Source organism: Bacillus rossius, chromosome 12, assembly GCF_032445375.1.
Source record: "Bacillus rossius redtenbacheri isolate Brsri chromosome 12, Brsri_v3, whole genome shotgun sequence".
Taxonomy (NCBI): domain Eukaryota; kingdom Metazoa; phylum Arthropoda; class Insecta; order Phasmatodea; family Bacillidae; genus Bacillus; species Bacillus rossius.
Window position 1 is genome coordinate 45,085,328 of NC_086339.1, and position 24,787 is coordinate 45,110,114.

Below are 24,787 nucleotides of genomic sequence, written 5' to 3' on the forward strand. Positions count from 1 at the left end.
TTCTGTTTGAAATCACCTTCTGCATTCAGTTTTCTCAAACTCACCACACACATATGCACGAGCATATTTAAACTGGTTTTCTTGTTAAACATAATTTCCCAATCAGAATGACACTTGGCATATTACCTGTATAAATACTAGTCCTATAAAAAGTACATTGTAAAACCCAATATTTAAGTTGAAATAAAACCGCCGTGTTTTCTAAATATCTTCATTGAAGGACTACATCATGACACGTTAGTGTTACTGGCAGTAATGAATTCATGTAGAACTGTATAAGTTTTTCTTCCATTAAACTTTTACAGAAATGGTCATCTTTTGTGATTTTCTGAAAAAGCATTAATTTTGGAGTCCAAACGACAAAAAGGCATAATTAGCGACCTGTAACATGGAGTTGTCCCTGAATTTGGTACATGTACATATGACCGATCTTGAGATGCATTTTTCCATCCTTCAATTCACAAAAAATAATTTTTTTTTCTCCAGAAATACCGTTTCAGGAAGCATAGTCTTGGCAGTTGCATTTTATTTCAATGATGCCATCACTACCAATGAGCCCATCAGGCGATGCTGCTAGAAATTTTATATTTTCGTCAATGAAAAGTCCTGAAGGAATTATGACTAAGCCCACCTCCTGTTCCAGCTGAGTGACTGCATGAGGTTCGTTCTCAATTCCATATTTAGTTGCTTTGTTTCCAGAGAAGGTTGAATATAAGGGCGCGGTTACACGGGACCCTGAACTACTTCAGGTGAACATGTTCAGCTGTTGAGTGCGGTTACACACAGTCTGAACATGTTTCGTTCGAGGCCATTTCCCATTTAACTTAAACAGGTTGGCAAAGTAGTTCAGATCGACATATCTTCTACATTAGCCTCTGATTGGCTGTTTAGAATATAAACAGTCTTTTGCAGAAATTCAAGCTGGAAAGTGTTTCTGGCACAAGTTCGAGTAATATTTTACCGAATGCAACAAAAAAAATCAACAGATAATTATATATATATATGTGTGTATATATATATATTAATTGATCCTAATTTTCTTAAAACTGAGATAGGTACTCTCGCTCAAAAAATAATAATAAATAAGTTTAAAAATTTTACTGTGCATGTTGTTTGAATTCCCGATTTGTAAAAACAAATATTGAGCAATATAAAACACATTCCATTTGTGCTGATAATGCTGTATAAACAAGTGAGAATATCACGCGTTTTCTGGATACAATTACAAAATAGAGATCAACAACACAGTCATTCGTTGACAGTAGACAATCGGTATTAGAGCTAAACACACTTTTCAGCAACTACAGTGTAACCGTACACATTCGCGTTTGTAAACGTGTTTACTTAAACATGTTCACCTGAAGTAGTTCAGGGTCCCGTGTAACCGCGCCCTAAAATAGATTGAACTGTTTTAGAGCGCGGTGTTGTTTCTCTCATTTGACATATTTTTCCGAAATTTGAAGCCGTCAGACGCTTTGCTCTTTCACATTTCCACAAGATACAGTGCCTTTGTCCAGTGGTTGATGACTGGATATCCTGAATTTTTTTGCTGTCACACTGCAGTCCTCTCAAAAATTCTTCTTTTTTCTTTTCGTATTCTTCAGGATTCATGTCTGGTATCTGAGAAACATTGCCATAATGTGAGTCTTATGAAAAGTTAATTTTCTTGTTAGTATTCTTTGTGGGGTTTTCCAAGCGCCTCTTTTCTTCTTTTTTCAGTAGAATTTTTTTTTTTTTGCTTTTAAATTTTTTTTTTTTTTCAATATTCACCAGGACTGTGATTTGTGAATTTTTTGTGAATTTCGGCTTGTTCGTTACCATCTGCATTGCACGAAATAACGGAAAGTTCACTTCTGGTAAGGTATCCACCACGGAGAGAAAAGTTGACTCTTTTACCACTAACAAACTTTGCAACTATATTATTAAAAGACTCAGCTCTATTTGTTGTCATGTTTTTCAAGAAACTTTCTGCATGATGAACTACCACATTATTTTCTGACATTATTTCATCCCACATGCCCATACTTTTCATACTTGGAACTATATTCTCTGCTGTGCTTCTAGAACCATCACAATAGTATTCTCGTTCACTGCACTTTGAATGGTCCCCGAATACATGAAATGGTCCATTGTGAATATCACTCCGTAATTCCTTTACACGTTCTTGTTCAGTTATTCCTCCGACAGGGGAAAGAGGAGGAGAAGGGCCACTATCGCCCTGAGCAGGCAAGTCCTCGCCCCCCTCCCCACCCTTCGCGGCCCGCCAACGCGGCGGGAGTTATAGCAGCCGGCTGCCGGTACAGCTACAGAGGGCGCCACGAGGTGGCTAGCAGTTTCGCCCGTGCATACGTTTACCTTTATTAGTGCCTCAGAAGATTTTCCGCGGTGACATGCCTGTTTAAATGCAGGAATCAATGCAAGAAGGTACAGGGCGCGTCTGACTGGTGAGTTCCTTAAATTCTGACGGTTTTTACTGCACAAAAAAATAGGTTGAAAAGAGCCATTTTCGTGATATTGGCGGGGTCGCAAAAGTGTTAAGGTGGGTATGTGACAACTTAAATCCACCAGACCGACGTTGAATGTTCTTTTTACTCCTTTCCTGCCCAAACAAAAATTGAAAATCTCAAGTTCTTTCTAAAGGAGAGATATAGAGGTAAATGTCTACAGTGGCTTCCTTCCATCGTCCAGACGGCGCCCTTAAGTTAGGTTAGGAAAAATAACGTCCGTGTGTTTACAGCGTATGAGAACACACGCATTACAGAATTGAATAAATTAAATAGAAACAGCGATAATTCACATAATTGAACTTAATAAAATACAAACAGAGACATTTCAGTTCGTGTGTGATATAAACAATAGGTAGGTAGCCCGAGAGTTGTTTCAACAAATGTGTTAATTTCAATATATAGCGGCACTTCGTCTGTTTTCGTTGTATACGTGCGCACTCATGACATAATTTATTTAAATATAAAAAAAGAGAGACAGAGATAGAGTGATAGATATAGAGTGAGATAGAGACAGAGAGATAGGTTGAGATAGAGCTAGGTATAGAGAATGAAATGGAGTTAGATAAAGAGATATATAGATGTATAGAGTTATAGATATTGGTATAGAGAAGAGATAGTCTGAGGTACAGATGTATGGGTATATGTAGATATAGAGAGATATAGAGAGATAAATAGAGATAGAGAGATACATAGATGTATATATACATAGATGTATATAGAGAGAGATGGATAGATGCTTGTAAGTATATGTAATATGTGTAATTACTTCAAACATATTACAAAACAAAACTGAATGTGGCATTGCAACGCATGCCGAGCATTAGCTAGATAGTGGAATCTTTTCAATATCAGTAGGTACCTAATCTTTTATTTTTCAGCTTTTTTCTATAGTGCTTTATAGAGTCTAGATTACCAATTTTAAGATATATAGAGGTAAATAACTATATACTGGCAGAACAACATCTGCAGGGATCTGCAAGTTACACAAATTATTTTGCACACTTGACATTCAAATTAAGAAGGCAATTACTGACTACATCTGATTCGAAAAAGGTCCCCTTCACCCAGTGTTCAGCCCGGGCAACGCCGGGTACTGCAGCTATTAATACACATTTGTTTGTGTACCTACCTTTTATATGTTTAATGTTAGCAAAATTGATTATGGATTATTAGCGGCACATAAATATATTATTACGATGCATCAGTTTTAAAACCTCGTGATTTTATTTTCTATTGACAGTTTCCTTTCCATTTTACAGGTTTTCAAGACACCTTTTCAATACTCTGAGGTTTCCCTGTCTGCAGGAACATTGTCAAAGTAAAATTATATAATGATGATGTTCATTCATACATTGAATTCCTTTTATTTATTTCATATTGCAATTTCTCTGAAATTCTTGGAATGATATCTAAATCATGGTTTGTTACAAATAGTATAACCTATTAAATGTGAAATTAATACTTAAATAAAAGTATATAATACAATTAAACACAATCCCTCACAAACAAATCATTTAAAATTTTCCTCTGAATTGAACAGACCATATATAATTTATCTAAAAAAATAATAATCTTTATTTGAACAACTCCCCTTTCCCAAAACATAACATATGTAACAGCGACAGCATTTACACTTGATTACTGATAAGTTCCCCACCACACTAGACATCACGAATCTGCGATTATATTAGCGCTCTCGACCTGCTTTCCGGCTCACATTCTTGCCTTGTTGTAATTGGATCACGCTAGAAAGTCGTCGACGCCCACGAATAGTGTAGCGTATTGTTATGTCAGGGTCAATTGTCAATACATTTTGTTCCATACGGAGAAATAAAAATATTAACAGAAGATCCTAGTTTTCTCACTTGTTCTTAACAAATTTTCAACCTTTTTTCCCGCTTGTACAGGTAAAAATAAATAAATAAATAAATAAATAAATAAATAAATATGCTAAATTTTAATTTCCGTACAAAAAAAAAACCAAACTTATAAGAGTAAAAAATTTATTTTATCATATACCTTGTTTGGACGCCATTTTAGTAGCTAAGCTTGATTCTTGGTTTGGAAAATACTTAATTCATTAAAAAAAAAACACAATACTACGGACACTTTGCACTAGACGTCACGAATTCAAACCCGCAGCTCAACAGAACAACGTGTTGGTTATGTTTATATTGGTTTTCTTGACATCAGTACATGGCCAGGTAGTATTAATAGAAAGCCATGAAAGCTATACGAGAAAAATAGAGGACATGAAAACAAACATGCAAAATGGCTGGAGGTAAGCAATGTATAAAATAAGACAACTGTAAGGTTATAAATAGAGTATTTTTTCACATTTGAAAATCGAATTTTAAAGTGTTAAATCTATTCATTAAACAACGTAGTTAGATAATATTCTGATTTGTTACACTCGCAATATAATACCCACAATATCGTACTTTAAAATATTCGAAACATGTAACAGGTTTAATATTGCCTACATCAAAAAGGGGAAGGAACAAAATTAATTATGCCACCTTGATTTGAACATATTAAAATTTAAAAATTTTCAATGTTTAGTTTCAAAAATTAGGCTTAAAGCATTATGCAGCAGGTCAATAATAGATTTTTTATCCTAAGGCGGCATAACTATGACACTGTATGATAGTAAGCGAAAAATAATTACAGTTTTCCCATGTCTTAAGTCATGCCTTACACAGGGCATCTTAACTATGGAACAAGATACTAGCTTTCTTTGTGGTCTAGAACCTGCCAGGCCACCGACCAAATATTAAATAATAAGAAGAAATGTAAATATACAGAATGCTTGAACTACCTACTTTTCTTGGCTAAGACCAACGAGCATTAAGACCCATTTAGCTGGAGTTTTAAAAGTAAGTCCTGGAACAAAGAAAAAATTAATGTTCGAGGGGCCAGAGTACACAAGTACAGAGTACTGTCAAGTGTTATTATATGCTTATTTACAGTTATTATATGGCCATGATATTGCTAAAAAAAAAATGTTATTAAGCTTGTTTACATTTTTATGTGTTTAACTGATGCATTTTATGTCATATGATGGTCACTATATTTTGGAGCAGGTTAAAAATAATATTAAATTACAGTGGCTCAACAGTAGGTAGGATTAGTCTCGACTAATTTTTTATAGTAAGTTTATTGTAATTTTATAAAGTGTTTCGTTACTGATTTTAACTTTAGATATACTTCTTTGTATCTCTTTGCGAACGAGAGTATTGCTATTCTGTGTGGGGCAGAGCTCATTTTTTCGTGCTTAACAGCGAGTGGGCCAGTGTTGCCAAAGCCTTGATTGTAATAATTAGAAATTCTTACAGTGTTGTTATTATTTATACTTGTTTAAGTTAAGTATGTACTGATTGTTTTATTGAGAAAATTATGTAAAAAAGATATATTGGGGCAGTCTTATAAGAAGCAACACTACACCACAGTTAGTTCATTTAATTTAGATCTTCTATTTAATTCCTTATGTATCAGTTATTTCATATATTTATTTTTATGTTGGATTTTTCTGTTAACCTAACTTAAAACACATAATATATTTTTCTTTGGTACATATAGGAATATATCAACTAGTAGATTTGTAAGTTGACGTGTCCCGGCAACAACGTCGGGTGATGGAGTGGCATGAGGTGGGGCGACAGGCCCACTGGTAGGCTGGCAGCTGCTCCTTGACTCACAGATATTGGCCTAACCTGCCCTTTTGCTGGGCCAGGGGTAGAGGAGGGGTGGAATCAGGTACAGTGCGAGGAAGGGGTGTTAGGTGAAGCCTTAGAGCGAGCACCCTAGGGCCGCTCCAAGGTGAGGGGAAGTAGGAGCTCCTAGAGCGAGCACCCGAGGGCCGCTCCAGGGGAAGAGATCTAGAGCGAGCACCCAAGGGCCGCTCCAGTGGGAGGAGGGGGTTCTAGAGCGTGCACCCAAGGGCCGCTCCAGAGGAAGGAGGAGGAGAAAGGTGAGCAGAAAGCAATAAACCAATTTCCAAATATCTGCTTTATTTTCCCAGATTTCTCTGCGGGTAGGGATCTCTGGCTAGGCCGCCATTTCCTCATATGCTCGGCCGGGAGCGTGTGACAGCGATACCGGGAACTATTACGTTCCCATAACTCGCTTCTGGCTAGGCACATTTTGACCTAGCTTAAATACAGCTCCTTCAGACATTGGTCACTGATACGAGTGACATATTTTCCCCCAATACAGAATACAGGTCATCCTGTGCCCTCCCCAGTAATTCACACACCAGGATACTATTTACTTATAACATACATAGCACTGACACACATTTTATATTATACAGTCATTAATAAATCCATATGCACTGTTATAAACGTCTAAAAATGCTTGCTGCCATCTATGGTATGTTGGCGGCACCACTCGTAGCCTATATCCCACGGCTGGTGTAGAGAAGCCTGTTGGGATACGGCTTTCTTTGCGAGGCGGCCATGTTGGTTGCAGAGAGAGGAGGCCGAGGGCAAACGCAGGACACGACAAAGTCATTCAGGTTTGTCTAGCACACTAACGCCAACCGTCGGTGCTCCTCTGGTCTGCACAGGCTGCCATGGCACATCGTCGCCTCGCCAGAGTGTGTGCAGCCCGAATGCACCCCAGCGCAGTGAAGGGTAGGTAGGTGCAGCGCTGTGGACACCAAAAACCCCAAAATATCGATTGCCGCCTGTGCGACAGTCGACCAGTGCAGTTACCATTATGTTGTCACCATTAATACTGTTTGTAATTAAACTAAGTGACAAGTAGACAATATTAATAGTCTAGTAATCATGCAATAAATAATTACCACTATCTGTCTTAGCATGACTAGGCTAAGAGCATGGCCTGCATTACTCTTTTGCACATGCCACATTTCCGCAGAAACCAAGCTGTGAAAGAGTGCCCAGTCCACAGCCTTGGCAGTTCATCACCCTTGAAACAGAGCAGTCGTGTATCGCCCTGTGGGGTCCATCAAACTTTGTTTCACTGAATTAATTACAGCAATATCATAAGTTCTAAATCCTTCTGCATCTAGCCCCGCAGATTGTCTGTACAGCCGGCTCGAATTCACTGCCCACATGAGTGCCATTGTAAGGGAAGTTTTTTAATATTTGTAATTTTGTATTTTCTTTGGGCGTGTCTTGCGACTCAGTCTCCAATGATTAGTATTCCGTGGCCGAGGCATTCACAGCTTCGCCCGCGCAGGGACGTCAGTTAGGGGAAACGCAACAAAGAACTCTTGTCAGTTAAAACAACCCGAGGACTTTCGGATTCCGCAATTAGTTCCACCCACGTGGTGTTAATTTTATTCCGTATGCCAAGTAGTTTGACGTCGTCCCAATTGCTCCTCCGGCTCGCTGAGGCCATTATTGCCCATTGCTGCTTCAGGCTTGCGTGTGCGCCGTCGCCCATGCGCGAAAGTGTAACAAACGGCCTTGGCCGAGAGGGGAACGCCCTGCGAGGCACCACCATAACAGTGATGTGTCTTTTCGTAAGGGTTTTGTTTATGTAATTATGTGAGTGTGTAAATATCTATTTGTTTTGTTGTGTACCTGTAGATGTGTTTCCCGGGCGACTGAGTCGCGTCTCCCCGCCTGTGACCATGGGGGCTCCACACACTCGCACCCGAAGGGAAGGGGGGGATTCATGTGTGTGCGGCAAGGGGGGAGGCCGCTGAGACGTCGCGGAGCGTGGGTCGAGTTAGTCGCCTGAGTGAGATGAGAGAGTGCGGTCGCGGAGTTGTGAGTGCAAGCAGAACGGACACTGTCAGTTGCGTCACCATTGTCATGTCACCGTCATTCGCATCTTCATTGGTCACATCACTGTCGTTCGTGTCGGCAGTCACGTCACAGTCTTTCGTGTCATCATCATTCACGTCACTGCCAGTCACATCACCGTCATTCACACCACTGACAGTCACGTCACTGTCGTGTCAACACCAGCCAGGTCACTGCTAGTGTCGTGTTGCACTCAACGTGCATGGAGCCGGGCCTAGCCCTGATGGACTGTCACAGATGGGGGCCGTGACAGCCCATGTGCAGTGTGTTACATGTGCAGTAAACACAACTTAATGTCATAAACTCTTTTATTTCACCCGAGTTAGGGTAGTTCCCTTGCCACGTGGCTCGTACCCTCTCTGCCGGAGCAGCTGGACAGCGACTCAGAACCATGGAACGTTACTAACGTCGACAAGTTAATTTTAATATGTTATCTTTTCCTCTGTGCCAGATTGCTTGTAAGTGCTTTCATAGTGTGTGTATTAGGGCTTTTGTATTTGTTGTTAGCATGACCATTGGGGGTGGCTGCTACATGTAACTTGTAATGAGCTTCGTAATTGTTTCGTCGGTTAGGATTAGGGTTGATGCATATTGTGTGTGTGAACATTCACTTACATTTCTATTTAACATAAGGTGCCTAGCACACCTGTTTGTGCATGAGGGCTAGAGAGCTCATAAAGTCAGTAGCCATAGTATCATATGTGACTCCACGACATTATGTCAGTGTGACCAGTAAAGAGTGCTGCGTCGAGCTCCAGCTCCGAAGTGACTAGGCCATGCACTGAGTAGTTCATGTAAGAGTGCATCTGCTCAATAAAAACATTCTTACCAGAATGCCAAGTGCCTGATTTGTAACACAACCGATCATCATTTAGCACAGTGTCCCTGGTGGCTACAACAGCCGGGGATATTTCTGTTGAGCCAACACCTGCTGCCTGCTGGTCATGTGGCGATGTCATTCCCTGACTAAAGAGTCTAAACATTTGTGCACTAGCACACAGGCATAATTGCTAGTTGGTACCTATGGCAACCAATTCCACCTCGAATATCTCCTCGGCAGAAGGTGGCAGGTGACAATGCTTGCTCTTTTGTGTTAGAACGAAATTGAAAGTGAAGCATATTGGCCAGCAGCGAATACACATAATTGAATGTGTCATCCACATGTGGGACGATTCTGGCTCCCTAGAAACCAACGTGGATGTCAGGAAGACTTTCAAAAAGACCGCGAGTGGTAGTTTGTCATCTGAAAGTTTTTTTCGGGATGTCAGCAATATTCTTCTTGCTAGACATACGGCAGAATGCTATGCAGTGACTAAGCTTCCGCATCGCGCGAGATTCATTCCATCCGCCTGCAGAATTGGCCATTGTGCTAATATTCTTCAGTTGCTGAAGCCGATTTGGTCAACTTTGGTGAGAGTTTTCTAGGTCTTGACATTTTACAGCTCCCGGGGACAAAACAATCTGAGGAATCAATGCCTACGATAGCTCCAGTTGTAGCATCAGAAATGCCTGTTCAGCTAGTGCCAGACTGTGCTTATGGCCTGGAGGTTCTGAGCCACTGAGTTCCCACCTCGCCGATTACCAGAGAGTCTACAATTCTAACCTAGTGTACTGAATCATCAGGTTGATATCACATTATTATAGTTTGCTGTATTATCCAACACATGACCGTACACATTTAATCCTGTGTTGCTATAATCAAATTCTATATCTGATGTACTAATATTATAGTAAAAATACAATAAAGATTCACCAGTTAGTGTGCCTAATATAAGTAATTATAGGAAATATTGCGCCTGTAATTTTAAGTCCTTAACAATTAATGTAACGAATAAATTATATGCAAATTAGTTGTTTCTTTATTTCAGGCCTGTCAAACAGTTTAACTTGATACCCCAGAGTAACAACTGTTATTTCTAGATTTGGAACAAATCAACACAATATACACTACATTAGATATTATTCAATTACTTCTTATGTTTATTTTCTTCTCGTCCTCCTCGTACATAGAAGACATTAATTATTATGACATCATCCCGACCATGGCCTCTAAGCCCGTGCTCCACACCGCTAGTACCAGATCCCGTTTTCGGAGCGCACCCATAGCCCAGCGGGAATAGTCAGGCGAGCGCCTCGGGCGTGACCCCACAAGACTCAAATAAACTTCAGGGCACGAAACCGCGGGGGCTAGACCCCATAAAACAATTAAGGAACAAGACATTAAGACACAATTATTAATTCACAGGCATTAAACAAGTGCGTCGTAGCTACTCCATGCGAGCACCGCACGCACGGAGTAGACAACGAACCTCATTACCAGTCACCGCAGCCACTGGCCTTAATTAAAGTGCCCGTGAAAATTATCGAGTCAGATTAGGAGAAATCCAGCTAAAACAGTTCACAGTGAGACAATATGTTAATAAATTTACAGTCGCCAACTTGATGCCACAATTCAAATAATTAAATACTATAAAACAGTTGTTAAGCCTTAAGCATCCAATTACCAGGTGCTACCCTTTAATTGAGCACCTGGAACGTGTTTTTAGCTTATAATAGAGCAAATTAATATGATATAAGTTTTTGGCGCCGACTCACAAAGGAGGTGAAAGTTTCCCTCCTTTGCGAAGCGGCCATGTTCGGCAGTCTCCAACCACTCCGCGCCGGGTCAAGACATGTGTCCGTGAGCAGCCTTCAATTTTGTTTCACCGATAGTTCACTCTGCACTTGATTTAATAACCAAACCTTTTTAATTCATTGCTGCTCACATAGACTCGGCGTGTATTTCGTAGACCCGGGCTTATCTCGACAGTTTCCTTGGTGATTCCGCACCGCGTCGCGGACCACGCAATTTACGGCACTGGCCGACTCCAGCCAACTTGTTTTCGTTAAGATCGCCGCGCATATGCCTGCCAGCTACAACCTCACGTAAGTGTAGAATAGAATTTAGGATCACGCTCATTGAGCCCTCCTAAGACAGTTAACTTTCGGCGCTGGCCGTCTCCGGCGAACTAGTAATCACGTCCCCGCGAGACTGCGACGACAAATTCACAGTATTATGTTAGTGTCGTGTTTTGTTTATTTGTAATCAGCAAATGTTAGTGTAATTGTACAACGGCTCAGACGCCGCATAGCACATTATCATAGCTTTTCTAGCAGTTCTGCCACCGTGTAGTGTATGTGTAGGGAGTACAGCGTACCCATGCGTACCACCGGAGAAGTCCGTGGATTAAAGCCAATTTAATTGAAGCAGTGCGGACACTGCTTAGCATTCCTTCCCCTCCTTTCCCCTCCCTCACCCCCTTTCCCCTTCATCTCCAACAGATTAGGGCAGATTAGGCCCATTGCCTATGCTAGTCGCTCGCTATCAGAGTCTGAGCAGCGATTAGGTGTTTATGAGAAGGAGGCCTTGGCTTGCCTGTTCGGCCTAGAAAAATTCGAAAGTTATCTTGATGCTCTAAGTTTGATTTATTTACCTACAACTGAGCCCTTAGTTGGCTGTTTAATCATCCTCATCAACTGGGTAAGCTGGGTCGCTGGATTTTGAGGTTATCACGATTTCAGTTTAACATCCATCACATTCCAGGTAAAGATAATGTTATAGCTGACTCTCTCTCTCTCTCTCTCGCATGTTTTGCACCGATGAATTCGAGCCCTTGGAACCCCACTCGCTGCTGCTACTAAATTTATCACTGCTTTTCACTTTTTTCCTGAATCCTATTTTAATATCAAGGAATGTCAGAATCAGGACCCCCTCTGCCAGCAGGTGCTGAGAGATCTTTATGATAAGAAGGCTGTTCCCTATGTTGAGGAGAGTGGTATGTTGTATTTTACAGGAACTTCTGGCAGAGCCCGAAAGGCTGTTGTTCCAGCTGTCTTGAGGCCTATGGTGTTAACCTATTTTCATGCATCTCTCCTAGGTGGTCATCTAGGAATAGATAAAACTTTTCGCAGAATTTCAGCGCACCTGTTTTGGCCCGAGCTTCATGCTGATGTTCGGAGCTTTGTTCGATCTTGTTTCGACTGCCAGATTTCTAAGCCGCCGCATAATTCTAAGGTGGGTTTGTATGCTGCTGATCCTCCTGTAGCACCCTGGCATGTCTTACATATATATATTTTTGGTCCTCTGACACGTTCTAAGAAGGGTAATGAATGTTTGCTTATTGTTTTGGATATTTTCACAAAATTTGTTATTTTATTACCTCTTAGAAACATTAAGGCGCTTAAGGAACAGGTTTTCAAGTTGTTTGGTCCTCCATGTATGATTGTTTCTGACAATGCACTGTATTTTCAGTCTACTATCTATAAGAATTTTCTTTGTGAATAATGGGCTGTTAAACTTATTTATAGTTCAGCTTATTTTCCGCAGGGCAACATGGTAGAGCGGCAAAATAAGGTTCTCAAAGGCATCCTGATTTCCTTCTACCGGTCTGATCAGACTCTTTGGAATTCAGATCTGGAGTATATTAATGTCGGACTTAATTCGGCTCTTCATTCAGCTACTGGTTTTCCACCCTCAATCCCGTTCCTAGGCTGTGAGCTTACCATTCCCTTACTGAACCAGTGGGGCTTGCCGTCCCTCGACACCAGCCTGGATGCCCAGGCATTGGAACGTGTACTCGACACTGTTTCCTGTAACATTCATAAGGCCCGTAAGGCCGTTTCTGACAATTATAACAAGGCTAGAGCACCTCATGGTTATAAGATTGGGGATTTAGTCCTTTGCAGAGCATTTAAATTGCCCAAGTTGGCTGATCATTTGAATGTGAAGTTACTTCCTCCTTATGAGGGACCTTATTGTATCGACAAGTTTTTGGGTGTCAATACCCTTTTCTTAAGGTGCTGTAGGTGCAAATTTAAATTTCGAAAGGCTCACGCAACCCTGGTGAAACCTTTTGTTAAATAATTTTTTATGGGTTTGTTGTAAGTTGTTTGCAGTATTATATCCAGTTGCAGTATTATATCTTTGTTGTTGTGCCTTTTATGAGCTTAGCGATTTGGCCTGTTGTTAAGTGTGACGCCGCCGTCAGTGCTCCCTCTGAGAGCACAGGCCGTTATGTGTCCTCAACACCTGATAAGTGCCGCGCCCCGAACGCGCCCGCGCGCGCAACGTAGTGCAGTGCCCCGAACGGTGTGACGTCAGTCACGGCCTCCTACGTGTGCAAAGCGCCCGGCCGGGTGTGGCACTGCGCAAGGGTATTGTTTCTCAGGCATTTTATAATATAAACAAAAACTAAGAAATCTAAACCATTCAATAATTAATGTTAATTAAATGATCATATGTTACAAGGGTATAATTCACAAAACTGGCCGAAGTCATCTTCCAGCGCTCCGCAGTTTTCCCGCGGAATTTCCCCCCTCCCTGGCCCCGGCGGCCAGGGAGGTTAGTCAGTCGCCACCTAGCACTCGCCCGGGCCGGCAGCCCACGCACGGGGAGCCTTCAATTTTCGCGCCAACACCATGTAACTGCAATAGGTAAATATAGTCCAAACGTTTTATATCAGCTCCCCGGTCGGCCCAAATCGGCCGTTAGCAACCTCGCGCGGTCTTTTAATAACATGTGTATCCCATCAGGGGTTTTTATATTTTACGTAAGCAATTAGGTTACCCGTCGTGGCACCTGCGCCTCACGCTATTACGTCCCACCTCGGGACATAGGTCTTGGCCCACGCAGGGCGGCACCGCGCCAAACGCGACCACAAACATTCGGACGAGTCATCAACTGGGACTTGCCGCGGCCACGTGTACGATATCGTTCCAGATTCTCACGTGTCCGTACCCAGCTTAACGTGGCCTTCGCCACCCCGCGGACTATCCGCTCATGCATATTCTCCTGTGCGGGACTAATCGCAGTAATTCAGTGTAACGTGTTTTAATAAGTAATCATTCTCCTGTGCGGGACTAATCGCAATCACTCAGTGTCATATGTTTTCTTAATTAATCTGCGGGACCGATCGTCCGCACGCTTCACGCCACGTCCGTATACTCTCGCAGAGACCCTAGCAGGTTCAGGTGCGCGGAGCTTAGGTCGACGATGAAGCGGCCAGTCACGTGAAGGTGTGACCTGTAGAGTGTGCGACGTAATAAATAACCAAAAGAACTCGTGTGTTTCATTAATAAGGCGTCCTGGGAGGCCATAACAGCCCGGGGAGTCCTTTGTCGCCGCATCCCTGCCTACCGCCACGAGGCCAGGAACCCCCCCCCCCTTGAGATTAAAAATTAACCTACCAGCTTAAATTTACGTAAATTCAGATTAGGCAACGGGGACGGCGTCAAGTGTTTATGTTCCTAGGAACTTGTGTTTGAAATTTGTATTTGCAGTTTGTATTTGTTGGATTTGTGCGTGGTGTTGCGGCTCCCTTTCTTTTTTATTAGTTGTGCGCGTCATCCTTTTTCCATGTTACCCGTGCTTGCTGTGCCCGACTTCCGCCAGCGATCTTCAGCTTCACCTCACCGAGAGACATCTCCGTGGGATCTTCCGTTCGTCACCTCCTCCCTACTGGTGGTACCTGCCTATGAGAGCCCATCGTGCTACTGCCCATCGTGCTACCATGAGCTTGCCTGGCGGCTTCCTCGTCGTGTGGAGGCTCGATGCTGTCTCGCCGCTTCTGGGTCTTGGAGAGCGACCGTGTTGATTCCGGCTGAGTGCTTCCCGCACCGCCGTGAGTCCATGGCTGCCCCTAGCCCTTGCTTGACGGGTCTTGGACATCGTAGCTGACCCCTTCGTCAGCCTGCTAAGGCACTACGACTTGGTGCCCCTGCTGGAGTCCCCTTCCATGCCTGGGTGGTTGCGACTCGCGGGACCGCCCTGCTCCGAGCCCTTGATCTGGGCTGAACACCAACTTCATATCTGGACTTTTTACTCCGTACTCCGTATCAGCCGCTGGCTGTCGTCTAATGCTGTTCCGAAGACCTGTGTAGCATGTGAATAAGTTCGAAACCATCTCGTTGATCGCCGCTGCGATCCTGAAGCTTGCTGTTTGATGCTCTCTCCAGTCTCCGATTTCAACGTCATGAACTTTCTTCATCGTGTGGATCTTCTGGCTCTCCGGGCAGGGACACTTTAGGGAAGGGTCACTGTACTCGAGAAACTTGCAAATAATATATTCTAATACTGCTAATTTTTTATGCACAACTTCTATTTTCTTACTCATCATGCACTCTATAACCTACAAACTAGGCAACAGTAATGTAAACAATCAATAAAATAAAGCAAAGACTTTGCAGACCGGCTGTAGGAATGCAAAGAGATTAAAAATTTTGGTGGAACACATTTACTTTGCACTTTTCAGTTATATGCAAAGTGCGAATTGAAAAGTTGCAAAGTTTATTGGTGGAATAGGCCCCAGGACGCCGTAACCATTAAAAGTACACTTAAACGTAACTGGTTTTATTGACACGTCACAAGATACAGTACTTCACCTGGTAAAGTACATCTTCACGTAACTGGCCGTATCATCATCTACCTTTTCATCTCCGCACACACGGCCCTCGATTGGCAGTCCTACTGATTCACGTCTAGCGGAATTCCTGAGGACTACCCCACCGAGGGTCGCAGGCTACCCTGAGATTGATAGTGACGACGATGAAGACACGTGGCGAATCTAGCTGTTAAGGAGAGTGGTATTCCGGACAGTGAGATACAAGGATAGCTTACTAGTTACTTATTAAATGGCTTAGACAAAACACTGAAATTATACACTACACATGGCTGATGGCGGAAACTAATACTAACGGTTAAACCCGGAAATAGAGCTTACCATTGAAATGTCCTGGAGATCGGGATGATACTGAGACGGCTATACCGCCCAGGGAAAATTAATATAATATCGAGAGTTCGTTCTCGATGTGGCGTGGGGCCACGTTAGCTGGGTGCGAGCACAGTGGTACCTGACATGGAAAACTCTCTCGCGACCGCGGCATGTCCCAGTACCTGATGTGTTAGAGAGTCAATGTTCGCTTTAGGTGCAATGCCGCCCCGCGTGGGCAAAGTTCAATTCTCCTGTCGGAGTGGTTAAGGCGTGAAGCACTGGCACCTCGGCGAGCTGCCCAAACAATAGAAATACATATTACACTAAACGACGCGTGGACGAATTACACATATTTAATAAAAAAAAACGTATGACACGTCGTATGGTTGATTTAGGACCGGTCGTGGAGCGGATGAAAACGAATTTTAAAATATTACTTATTGAAGCTACATGCTGATTTTGGCGCGAGAGATGAAGGCTCCACGCGCGCAGAGCTGCCGGCCCTGATGAGTGCTGGAAGGCGACTGACGAATCTCCCTGGCAACCCGGCCAGGGAGGGGGCGATTTCCCACAGAAAGCTACGGAGCATGTGAAGATGTTGATGGCCAGTTTTGTGATATCAAAACATTTACATTAACATTAATTAATTGTTTAGGAAAATTTGATACATCAAAAGTTTTAGTTCATTATTTTAATTAGAAATGCATGTGCCCTATGTCTCAGCTGCGCATTGCCACACCCGGCCGGGCGCTTCGTACAACATAGCCGGCCATGACTTACGTCATGCCGTTCGATGCACTGCCCTCCCTACTCTACTCTGCATGCGCGGGTATGTTCGTAGCGGACAGCCTAAGTTTCACCCCCATAGATCGACATTAACGAACAGTTCCGAAGTACGTCGCTCGATCGGGTAACTTCGGTAGTAGAAAAGCGCGGGCTATAGCTACAGCTTTTGAACGTGAACAATGATATCGTTTTTTGATCTAGCAAGAGATAAATTGCAAAATTGTACCAAAAGTGATAAAGATAACACTATTCCGGGATATGTAGACAGTGAAATCGGTTATAACAATTTCTTTGATGCCTTAAAAAGTGCAGGTTACTCGTTCTGTTAGAAGTAGTGCAGCACAGGAGCAATTCAAAATATTAGATTTAAATTTTCTATAGAAGACGAAGCAAGCAACATTAAAATGTTTATCTTGCTTGCTTCAAATCCTCAACCCTTATATCTGTCAATGAAGGAAATTAATTGAGCTTTCAGCTTGGTGACCTCTAGATCATTACAAAAAAATGAATGGCTATAAAATGCTAATGATGTGACAGAATGGATGGGTGAAGTAACGTAAGAACTCTGAGAAAACCAACTAACAACTGCAATGTTTGCTATGTTCCCCACTATCAAAAGATCCATTAATGACCCTGCTGAGAATCAAACCCAGATCACTTTGGTGACAGAAAAGTGAGCACTTAAACACAGAGACCTAATGTTTGCCTCTAATGACCACATTTATAAGACCACAAACCTAATGCTTATTACCTTTTCCACCATTAATTTAATTACCTTACCTTTACAGATCTTAAGCAGCAGGTAATGACCAGTATGCTGAATGAAGTCTTTGAGATTAAGGGCTTCTTATGAGTAGGAATGTTTGCAATTTTTGAAACAGCCCTTTTCGGAATTTTATTATTCTACTACTGTTAAAAGTCTCTTCTCTACAAATTTGCTTTGTTCTCTGTTACTAATTATTATTAATGTAGGGCATCCTCCATCCATTGCATACCTTTAGTGAACATATTAACATATTATATTTTTACTAGCTGACCCGGCAAACATTGTTTTGCCATATAAATTATTTCTAGGGAATTCCTAGCTGCAGTACCCAGCGCTGCCCGGGCTGAACACAGGGTGAAGGGGACCTTTTTAGAAATCAGATGTAGTTAGTAACTTTTATTGTCTTCTTAATTTGAATGTCAATTGTGCAAAATAATTTATATCACTTTCAGATCCCGACAGACGTTCTGCCAGTGTATAGTTATTTACCTGTATATATCGAAAAATTGGTGGTCTGTATGCAATCTAGACTTTATAAAGCACTATAGAAAAAAGCTGAAAAATAAGAGATTACTAATATTGAAATGATTCCATTATCAAGCTAATGCTCAGCATGCATTACAATGCCTCATTTAGTTTTTTTTTGTAATATGTTTAAAGTAGTTACACATAAACAAATCATCCATTCATATCTCTAAATATATATTTATCTCTATTTACATCTATATATGTATCTCTCTATCTCTATTTATCTCTTTATATCTACATATGTACATATATAATTACCTCCCACTATCTCTATCTCTTCTAAATATAAATCTCTATATAGCGCTATGCATCTATATATCTATTTATCTAACCCATTTCATTCTCTATACCTCGCTCTATCTCAACTTATCTCTCTGTCTCTCTCATTCTCACTCTGTATATATATCACTCTATCTCTGACTCTCTTTTATATTTAAATAAATTGTGTCATGCATGTGCACTTATACAACAAAAACAGACGAAGTGCCGTTATATAATATGAAATAAACACATTTTTTTGAAACGATTTGTGCTCCAACTATTGCAAAATAGTTATACCGTCTGAGAAACCTTCACGGGCATGCGCATAACAACTCACCAAAATTGCATCGCAATTGGATGAATGGTATAGGAACATATACGGCACAAACAAACGAAAATTAAAGACATGACAAACGCATCAAACGATGGTGCGTTTAAAATTCAAGGCAATTAACGCTATCTATTGACGAAGTTAAGAACAAAACTGTTATCAGCTCCTTTATTTTGCTAGCTGCTGCGAGCTCCACTAAGCGGGCTGGTCTCACCAAGGAGAAAAATGTGAATTTGCCAGACCTTACTATGTGTATGATCGTGTGGCAGACATAAAGAAATGACACTCACTCACTATTTGTATGTCTATGACCTATGATTTTTTTTGTTATAAAATGAAATTATCACTTTTTCACTCCCTTAGGGATGGCATTTCATATTAATATGTGGTCTATGAGTTAATCCAGGTAATGAGCTCGCTGTAGGCGGGGAAGGTTGATCAAGTGTTAATTGATCAGCTATCGACCGGGGTTGAAAAATATAAAAATATATTAAAAATTAAGGGTTGATGATAGAAGGGTGAAAATTTAGGGTTGTATGTATTTTCTAATGCCACATTATAAAAAAAATAAAATAAAAACTTTTGTCCAAAAATTTAAAAAAAAATGTTAGGGGTGGATTACCCCTAACATTTAGGGGGATGAAAAATAGATGTTGGCCGATTCTCATAGATACCGGATAAGCACAAAAAATTTCATCAAAATCGGTCAAGCCGTTTCGGAGGAGTATGGCAACGAAAACTGTGACACGAGAATTTTATATATAAGATTCTCCTCGCTGGTTCTGTATGTTCAACTACAGCTGATTCAGTTGTGTCTTTATATGTTTAATTATTTATTTGTTTATTTATTACCATAGTTTTACATGGCAAACAATGCAAAACTTCAATGCAGTTTATCCAAAAATTGGAAGTATATCATATTTTGAAGGTTTGCTATGTAACAAATCATTAGGTATTTAAAAATTTATTGTAATGTTTAAATTCAAGAAAAGTTTTCTGATGTATGTTCTGAGAAAAAGAAACATTTATGGAAGCTTACTGTAACACCAAAAATGAAGTATGATGTTACTGATATCATTTGTGTTTGATTTAATTAATTATTAGTGTTAAAAGTGCATTTGCAGTGCTCATTTCTGATCCCGTTCACATACAAGCATAAGTGTGATAACTAAAATGAAGTATGGCAATTTAAGAGTTAAATGTTATGTTTAATCTCTTTCCCTAACGGTTTGATAAATATTTTAAGTGCAAATGTGCAGTTTGTAGTTCTTATGTTAGATCTAATTCATATTATACAGGCTAATGTGCATTGTTTTATGAATAATAGTGTTGTAACAAACTGTCAGATTAAATTGTTTTGTTCCAAAATAGAGCAATGCTCTTTGGAACATTGCAGAAAATAAAATTTTAAGAATTACAAAGTCTAGCACAAATATTAATGTAAATCAGCTCCAAGACTTAAGTTGTAAATGTAAAATTAGGCCTATGTGATTACAATCTTATGGCATTAAAGGTCTAGTAAGCCTACCTACATTTGTATTTTAAATAATCCAAGTTCATAAACATTTAAAGAAATTGCTGCAAATATTTCAGTTCAATGAACTGATTTAAATAATAAATTATAGGTTGAAAGATAATCTAGTAATGAAGCCAATAGTATTATTAATTAAAATCTTGTCTGTAATCTCAGAAGTCAGAGAAGTTGAACCTTCATGCAAAACCCAGAGCTGGTAGGCAATAATTTTTTTAATTTACTAATCATTTTCGGGATTTTTTTTTTTATCAAAGATTGATTAATTTACATTGATTGATACCAAACATATACAAGAACTTCAGAATACAGATTTTCCTTCATATCGAAATATTGTTATTTAAAAAAAAATATTTTCTTTTATTGATAATACACTTATTGGAATTGGCTCTAGAATATAATAGTGAATAATCTGTACTTGTCTATGATTTGTTTTTTTTAATGGTTGTTGGCTAGTGTTATGTATGTATGTGCACTATATGCAAATGGTAGTTCTGATAGTATATGTTCATAATAACTAATATACTGATATCAGACTAGCTCAAAATTGGTCTATATTGTACATATATGAATACTTTATAAGATATGTATTGAAATATTATTTGAGTTAAGGAAAATTGTTACTGTAGAGTGCAGATGATTGATTGATTATTGAAAAAAAAAATTCCTTCTGACAACCATTAATAATTTTTACTGCTTTTTATTAATCTTCATAAAAATTCACAAGTCACCATGGTTACCATCTTCCAGCCACAAAACAAATATTATCAGTAATTTTAAAATACATCAATAAATATTATCAGTGATTTTAAAATACATCAATAAATATCAGTGATTTTAAAATACATCAAATAAACTCTCTCGCTGCATTCATGAAATCATTGTTTATTTACATTGGCCAGCCAAACAGTAGATAAAAAAAAGCTGTTCTCCACAAGCCTGAAACAAAAAATAAATCAAAGTTAAATGATAGATATTGTACTAAAGAGAAATGAAACTGATAAATAAATGTATCAAAGAAAAAAGTTATGCATACGAGAATGATAAATTAATTTCAAAACCATTTTAGTTAGAAATTTGACACTTTCAATATTTTGGTAAATTCTCATTTATGTACTACAATTAACATTTTTCTTTGTCCTTTCAAACACTAACAGATATTTTTTTCCAAATACTTTTTGACAAAAACTCATTTATGTGAAAAAAATTATATGAAAAACATAATTCTATTGCTCTTGTGCCCATTATTGCAGAAAAACTAGGTATTTAACAATCCAAGTAACTACACAATTTCAGAAGTATGTTTCTCAGGGCCTCAAGTGATGTAATTGCTTGTTATTAGCTTAAGCAAATCTAGGCTTTGACTCAAGCAAAATGTTTACAAGTTGAATTAATTTCACGTAATGCATAACCAAAGTCTTCGGGGAGAGTATTAGTAGGTAGGTTATCAAAATTTGTAAGATTCTATATATATATCCTATATGGTCATATTTTAGTCGTATCAACAAAATGCCTACACGAGAATAGATGTCAGCATGTTATTTTGCAGCAGTCGATGGCATTACTTCATAGTACAGTTGTGAAATCACTACAAGATGTGTCGGATGTATATTGCAATGATTTACAATTATTATCGGTAATCGCATAACTGCAGAGTTCAGAGGGTGTTAGAAAATTAAAATATACCACACATTGTTTTTTTTTTTTGTTTCTAATAATATTAGTTTATATTCCCACAAAGATGGATTCAGAAATTTCCTAGAGTAACAACTTTTCCACACAAACCAAATTTGATAAATAGTAATTCTTAGTACTATGTACTTCGCCAAATAAATTATTTTTTAAAGTCTAGGTAAAACTTACCTAAAGAATAATTGCTTACACCATTTTACAGTAGTTATGAAGAAGTTACCTTTCCCTAACCATTTTCATGATTTAACAGCACTTATGTAACTAACCTAACCAAGTATTGCAACTGTGAACTACAGTATAACCCTGTAATTGTTTTCAAGTGAGCATGCGGAAAAAAACATAAGCAGTCAATGGAAATTTAGCCATTCCAGTGTTTTAACGTTTTACCAATGGACTCATTAAGAAAACATAATGTTAAAAACCATTGATCAGTACCCTTGATGCTTGAATTTGCTTAACCAATCCAACAATTATACAACTTCGTTGTGCATCAATAAAGTAAATCAATCATCAATTACTGTATTATACAGTAAACGTCTTCAATTATACTGCGCTAATTCCCAAAGATATTTTTAAAAAATTGAAATAAATTGTTTAACAGTAGTTTAATGTTAAAGCAGGTAAGTATAAACAATACAAAATTTGTAAAATCATGTGAATGGTTGGTTAGCTAAATTTAAAAAAAGGTAATTTTCTTTTGTTGCTGCTTATCCATAAATTAAATTATAAAATTTTGAAAATACCTTTTCAGACGCTAAAAACCTTCCTCTATTAAAACTGTAAACAGTTTTTCTTAATTCCTACTGGTTTTCAAGAAATCACATTTTGCAGGTCACACTAGATAGCTTATGCAGTGAAGTAGCTGTCGCCATTTTTCCCTCTAATTGCATTGCAGATCCTGTGGTTTTCCATATATATAAGAATGTATATATTTTTTATTTGAATATTATAACCTAATGAAACATAAATAATAGTTTAAAAAAAGTTACGAGTCTCTAATGTGTATCCAAACCAAAACGCCAACCCTTGACAGGGATTTTTTATAGCAGTATGGAGGCGCAAAGCGCAGATTAGTTACCTGCAATAGCACGTAACCTGACATATAAAAGGAATCATTTGTTACAAAATGAAAATTTATTTTATATGTCAGGTTATTAAAAAATATTGCTCTCAAGGACTGATGCTTTGGGTTTGGAATGCACAATAAGGAGTCACATAACTTTTTTAATGTGTTAATTTACGTTTATGCATTGCAATATCCAAATAAAAAATATACAATTTGTGTATAAAAAAAAACAGGATCAGCAACTCAATTAAAGAACAACATGGTGACAGGCCCTTTACTGCACAGGTAATGTAATGTAACCTATAAACAGTGATTTCTCAAAACCCAGTCTGAATTTAGAAAAACTTTTTTCAGAGTAAATACAGGTACATATTTAAAGTTTAAAAAAAAGTGTCCAAAGTTTATTTTGCATACAAAAAGCAGCAACGTGAGATGATAAATTAAAAAATCACTGTAAAATGTATATTGGTTGGTTAGATTAAGTTAGTAACATCCAACCGTTCAATTGATTTTACAGAATTTTTAATTGGCGCTATCCGAAGCTAACCAAATATAAATTCCACTGTACTTAGAATCACTGTACGTATAATGTTACTAACCTAACAAATTTCACTGTATTTTTAATCCAGCTAACCCAAGGGCAGTATCTCAATATTACAGATTTGTAATAAATAATCCTAACCTATCCACATGTTAAACATGATAAACTACTTGCAGTATCAAACAACCCTCATAGAGAATAATAATTTTAAACATGTCAGGAAAAAACACTTTAGGAATTTATAATTTTTCCTGCAATACCCCAAATTATATTAAGTGCACTCACCTGAATGTAATTCAGCTCTGGTAAAAATTATTTTAAAATATTTTTACTTAAATGCGGTTAACTGCTACACACCAACAGAAAACATTTATGATTTTATACGTTGTGCGCTCATGAACATAAGATGAAATCTCCACACGCTACCTAAAATTTAAAAAGATAAGCCTATAGTGTACAAAAATTTATATAAGAAATGATTACTTGCCAAGAATAACACAAGCAATGTTAACTTGTAAACGGACAAAACTAATTTCCTAACAAATCAAACAGAAATAGCTCAATAACCTACCTGAAAATCTCATAATTAGTAACAAGGAAATATTTGTGTACATTTGTTTTACTCTTAAAAAAATATAAAATAACATTGGTCAACAATTTTTTGATCAATAATGCAATGTTTGTTAGCAACAGTTACACAGACACATGGTTGCCATGACACTTTCGCTACAATTTCACTATTTCAAAAACATTATCCCCAAATAACACAAAATAAAATAATATTATAAAAAGAAGCAGAGGAAATAAAGTAAACATATATGTAACACAAAATAAATAAACCATTATAAATAATTATAACTATATTAAAATTACTAATTTATAAGCATTATATCACACTTACTAACGATAGAGCTAGGATACGCCTAGACATACCTAAGCTACATGGCAAATAAAAGTTATAATCATCTTTAACAACATGTATATTTTAGAATTACTGATTGGACCGAAATTTTTAATGCTGACGGACAGACACAAGTTCGCGCGCCCTGTTTTCCTTACACGCTATAGCTTCTCCCGCCGATTGCAGGCTTACAAACAAAAATTTATTTATGACATTCTATATTTATATTTTTAAGGAAAAACTTGGGAATATTAAAGAGGAAGGCAAATTCTTCATGAAATATATGTGTTTCCTTTCTTTCATTTTGTACTTTTTAATTGCACGCCCATTGAATAAAGCACTTTTTCAAAAA

General features: G+C 38.7%; 1 protein-coding gene and 2 long non-coding RNA genes across 3 annotated transcripts in view; 1 reads left to right on the forward strand and 2 right to left on the reverse strand.

Moving 5' to 3' along the window:
* The window catches only part of LOC134537902 (glucose-6-phosphate 1-dehydrogenase), a 156,814-nt gene extending 152,090 nt beyond the window's left edge, over positions 1–4,724 (reverse strand). The window contains exon 1 of the mRNA XM_063378842.1: positions 4,527–4,724. Within this exon, the coding sequence (XP_063234912.1) occupies positions 4,527–4,542 (16 nt within the window). The 5' untranslated portion in view covers positions 4,543–4,724. The remainder of the gene's footprint in view (positions 1–4,526) is intronic.
* The window catches only part of LOC134537904 (uncharacterized), a 68,046-nt gene extending 47,127 nt beyond the window's left edge, over positions 1–20,919 (forward strand). Inside the window, exon 2 of the long non-coding RNA XR_010076064.1 lies at positions 14,715–20,919. This is a non-coding gene — a long non-coding RNA (uncharacterized LOC134537904). The remainder of the gene's footprint in view (positions 1–14,714) is intronic.
* On the reverse strand, positions 20,916–24,243 carry LOC134537905 (uncharacterized). The gene is made up of 2 exons (XR_010076065.1): positions 24,102–24,243; positions 20,916–23,956 (listed from the first exon to the last, which is right to left on the reverse strand). It is a non-coding gene; the product is annotated as an uncharacterized LOC134537905 (long non-coding RNA).
* Positions 24,244–24,787: the final 544 nt, after the last annotated feature.